General features: G+C 40.7%; 1 protein-coding gene across 1 annotated transcript; it reads right to left on the minus strand.

The window, feature by feature from the left end:
- Nucleotides 1–20: 20 nt before the first annotated feature.
- Nucleotides 21–2,791, minus strand: glipr1a (GLI pathogenesis-related 1a). The gene is made up of 6 exons (XM_046379071.1): nt 2,549–2,791; nt 1,912–2,160; nt 1,644–1,762; nt 1,158–1,243; nt 848–874; nt 21–727 (listed from the first exon to the last, which is right to left on the minus strand). The coding sequence occupies exons 1-6, from the start codon at nt 2,717–2,719 to the stop codon at nt 573–575; spliced, it is 807 nt and encodes a 268-aa protein (XP_046235027.1). The 5' UTR covers nt 2,720–2,791; the 3' UTR covers nt 21–572.
- Nucleotides 2,792–5,223: the final 2,432 nt, after the last annotated feature.

Here is a 5,223-nt window from a genome sequence, read left to right on the forward strand (position 1 = left end):
CCTGTTTTGTCTACTCTTTGGTGCTGGGCAGGTCCTGTATTGTGGCTTTAACAGGGCTTTTAAAACAACTGCCTGCTTTGCTGTAATCAGGATTGATGAAGTAGACTGAAAACTCGTTTTAGGTAGTTCTAATCACACTATTGTATGTTCAAGTGTTCATTTTTCTGAGAAATTTGGCTTTAGTTAGTGGATGCTGTAAAAAAAAAAAAGGGGGGTAAAACATTATGAATGAATGACAGCTGAGTGCTGCTTGCAATTGGGTCAGACTGCAGCCCCACTACCTGATCACTACTGCACAGACTCTGGCTCCAGATGATGTCACCAGCACAAGATGGAAGCGATGGTATCTGGGATACTTTGCTTTCACTTTTGTACAGTGGGAGACACGTTGCCCATCTTTATATATGTCAGTGGTCTCTCCACAGAAGCTAGTGGATAAAATGGATGTACTTCTTGATAGCTCATGTGTAATGGCAAGCTGTGTGTTTTAAAAAAACAAAAAAAATATCATCTTTAATCTTCATCGTAGCACTGTGTGAGTATATCTGTGTCCCTCCGGTCCCACAGGTGGTCTATTCATAGTAAAAGATATCGGGGTAAAAGTGGTGGACGGCATATGCTGAGATGAAGGTGATGATGAGCGCAATGGGCCGGACGACCATAATAGATGTATACTCGTAGTCTGTGGTGGTCACAGTAAGGTCCCAGTCAGGGGTCCAGTCGTACTCTGGAGAGAGATGAAGTCAGTTATTTCCGTATTAGCTTTACATGACAAGAAACGTTATCTAGCACAGCTTTGCGTTTCTGCTTCAAGCTGCATATTCTCACTTTGTGTGTTGTCACTTACTTTCCCGTGAATCTCGCTCTTGGCTACCTGCAAGACATTAAGATACATAAGAAATGCACATGTGCACAAGTACTTAAGGATGTTTTGCACCTTTTTCTCAGGTTTTGTGACGTGGCTAGCAACAATGCTTACGCCATGGTAAAGCTCTAGATTTTCAACCAATCTTGTATTTAAGCTGTGATGGTCTCATTGGTCTGATGGTTTGTGTGAAAATAGGCAAAAGTAACTAAAAGTTATTGTGATTTTGTAAAACTTTAAAATCAGGATCTGAATGATTTTTGCAACACCAAAAAGGAGACTGAGCACTCACGGCAGAGTTTGTCCACACAGGTGCCTTCACATCCAGAGCAGGCTACCCCTTCAGCTTTATATGGTCTCATTCCATTCACGTTACCACTGCAGAAGGAGTGAGGAAGTTAAATCAATTTGCCCTACTGAAGGTTGCAAATATTTCTTCACTCTTTGTACATCTTTGCTCAGAACGTTGCACCTTCTTATCTCCTGGTCATCTTTTTCTTTAATTTTTGTAGCTGTAGGTGTATATCTGTGTGTAACCTATATCTGACACATTGTTAGCTTTGAGGTGTGAGCTAAAGAATGAAACTTAAACTCTAAGATCCAAAGTCCATCTATCTTATCATGTCTCAATACTGTCTTCTCTCCTCTGTCTGTCGCAATCAGTTCCCAAGCCCGGTGGTTCCTCCTGACGACATAACTGTGACCTGCAGGAGTATTTCTGCTTTATTAGATAGTGACAGCTCAAGGTGTGGGGGGGAATTAAACTTATTCAACTTACCCTGGAGCATAGTTGCAGACAAAGATTACCCCCTTTTCAGCAGCAAAGCTAGTCTTTTTGACGCCATTCGGACACAGCTCGACAGCACAACCGACCTTGTAGCTTTGTGCCCACACAACCTGGACACCATGAAAGGGTTAAACTGTGCAGTGCAGACCAAACCGAAAACAGGAGTTGTTCCTCTTTGCAATTTGCCTCGATCTCTTTGAAATATTTCACCACAAACTGAAAAAGCGCAAGCGATCAGTATGGAGAAACGTGCACCCACCTGCGTGTAGTGTCCGCACACTGCTGTACATGTATTGTCCTTGTAGTTATAGGCTTCTTTCTCATCCACCCACTTTTTTATGGCACGTGTCACATCAAAATATGCTGGTGGGTAGCCGGTCCATATGTTTTCTCCCACAGAGGAGAAGGTAGGATGCACACGGCGGACTTCTTTGAGGTACGTGTTGTGTTCAAACACACAGTTTCTTGCCCATGCTCTTGCAGTAACGGCCAAGCCCTCATCCCATGTCTGAATGAGCAGAGATTAGGAATATGAAGCAAGCTACGCTTTTTAATCAGTTTTTACAGGGTGAGTTCATCCAAAAGGAGGATCTAACCCTTTAAACATAATCTTTTCTCAGCAGGCAAACTGTTGGTCAGCATATTATTGATGTTTATTGACATGTTGTGGAGATTTTAACCATCACCCTAGCAAGGGGGCTGACAAAATAATTACTTCATGAGAAAGGATTGCTTTTTCATGCAGGTCATAACTGCAAATCGCTATGGTGTTACTAAAGAGTTTAGAATGGTGGTGGTGAGCCGTGGTGTTGTCACGGTTGTTTCATAGCTGCAGCTGCCATTCGTTAACTATGGTGAGAAAGATGAGGAATGAGAAAGAGAGGTACCCTGCTTACCATGTGCAGCATGTCACTTGCGGCTGGCCTGACGGATGACCGTGCCCTGTTGTGTTCGCGCACGCACTCATCAATGAACTTCTCGTCAGTGATTTCTGGCAGAGAGGCTGAACGCAACCCCGAGTCCAGGATTATCCAGGCCCACAGCAACACCTCGGCCGCGCTGCCCATGCTTTTCGGGATCAAAAACGGCACAAATGAAGGCGCAGAAGCTGTGGTTTGTGAAATGCACTTTCATCTGTCAAAACTAGAACAGGAAGTTACACACCCAAGAGGAACAGGATGTATGTGCCTCTTCTTAAAGGTTAGTTTAAAGTGATATTCTGAGTGTAAAACGAGCAACATTTCTCACCCTCACACTGGTGTTTACTAAATATGAAGAGCAGAAGAGTGAAAAATGCATCACGTTAGGGTAAAGCAGCACAGTCAGAATCTCATCATGTCTTTCAGAAGCACTGCCATTACTATAGCAGCAAAAAAGATCATAATGTATCTGCAGTGGGATTATTAGGTTATTGATTAGTACCAGTAACTCATCAGTTTAATTCCCCAGCTGCTGTGAGTGCTTTTAAAAATGACTTACTCTCACCATTTTCTGACCAAAATTGGATTCTCAATGTAACAACAACTCTGACCGTCACTTAAAATTACATTACTATGTTACATTAATCTAGGCTGCATCTGCGTCCTAGCCGCACTCTGCAGATGTCAAGCAGAAGGTGGAAGCAGTTAGCTAATAGCAACTGGCTGCGTTAGGGCCCGAAAGTGAAGTGTCAAGTTTCGCTAGATGGGGCAAACATAAGCTCATTAAGGAGTTGATGAAATTGGATTTTATGATCATAGGTCAATGACCACATTCTGGCATAATTCTCTGGTTAGGAGATGAAATTCTGGATTTCTAGTATAATAAAACAGAATTTCTATGCTTTTTTTGTAGCTAAAATTAAACTGAAATATTGGAACAAGTTCACCAAGGGGTTACATATAATACTTTGTTTAAGGCAAACAGTGAAAAATATCGTGTGATGATGATGATGATGTCCAAAACTGTCTTTTTAGAAAGTCACCAGCAGGTGTCCTCAGTCGCATTCTAACAAAATCAGAGTTCTGAATTAATTGTAATTTATCAGTGGTGTGTTTTGGAATACGAGTGAAGAGAGCATAACAGTAGGCTACCTGAAATAAACACAGCAAAGTGTGAGACCTTGTTGGGATACCTTTGCATTATCCAAATAAACCAAAGCTGTTTTGGTCATCATCTTCATACAGAATTTAAAATTTAAGTTGGCGTGTAGAATAATTTGATAACTTCTGATTCAACCTGATGGGCCAGAATGGACTTCTTTTGTTACTGGTTTTACTCTTTTTGTTTGTGGACCAACTCCTAAAATTTCTGTTTTCTCACAATTTAATTTCAGAAAGTTGGACTGAATCCATTTGTTTACTGCAGCCAAAAAAGCTGTTAGATATTGAAGGGTTTGGTCATTCCTTGGAGTCCAACAAAATATATGCCATCAACATAGCTGTTCTCAGAAAATATCGTTAAAGGAAGCACAACATATGAATCACTGTGTCTGAATGATTTTGCTTTGCATTTCATGTGTCCACAGTGGAGTTTGTCTCCTAACTTACTCGCAGTCCTCTGAACTTTTCCCATTGTTTTTGTTTCAGTGAAGCTGCACCAATTAATATTTTTACATTAATTATGGATCAGATGACTGTGTGATGTGAAGGCTGTACCCTGTAGTGATGAACCACCTTTTTTTCTTAGTTTTCATTTTCTGACCGGCAACTCTGCACCAATCAGCCTGAGTTTCCGGCAACAGCAGACAGCTGTTTTTGGTTTAAAAAAATGCTCCAGTAACTCCATTATGCACTTCCTGCTTAGCAAAATACAATGTTAACAACTGAGCGATGAGTATAGTGGAGCATGTAACTGCTAAAGAGTCTCCAGAACCATAGTTTAAACCAGATTAAAAATGCAGAGAATAGCCAAAGGTTTTGTTAGTGCCATCATGTCAGATCACGAGAAAACGAGATGATTTATCATTATTACATGACTTCATGAGATTCACAAGAGTGGACCGTGACATGCATACACTGCTCTGTTGGGCTGCTTTGGGAGTTTCAAAGCAAATTTGTTACAAGACATGTTCCGTAGTGATTTGATATGAGGGTATTTACATTGTGGCTAATTACTGTAGGTGGAACAGTAGTGTGGTTATATGGTGCTTGTTTCCACGTGGATATTTTAGAGGGAAATATTTGTAGATGGCTGGAGTGTTTGTTGTGTGTATGTGTATGCCATATGTATAAAGCCGTGATGGATTTAATTAATACTGTCAGCAGCTAAAAATGGTTGTGTGGAGTTAGAGCAGAAAGAAGTGTGATGCAGTGATCTTTATGGGTACTCCTCGATCTGATATTTTCTGCCGGGATGCCATTGATGCATACTGGCCCTGCTAAACTCTAATAAACATTATAGATAATGTGAGCAAGCAGTCTTTTGTTTTATCATGATAAGGGGTGGGTTATCTAATTTTCTTAAGATAAAGAGAGAAATTAATAATAGTTTCATTATCTTGAGAGTGTAATAATTGACTTGTACCTTGAGTCATTTAAAAATAATTTCACCTGCTACTGTCTTCCATAAATATTAACCAGAAGTCCTAACG

This window comes from Scatophagus argus, chromosome 22 (genome assembly GCF_020382885.2).
Source record: "Scatophagus argus isolate fScaArg1 chromosome 22, fScaArg1.pri, whole genome shotgun sequence".
NCBI classification, from domain to species: domain Eukaryota; kingdom Metazoa; phylum Chordata; class Actinopteri; family Scatophagidae; genus Scatophagus; species Scatophagus argus.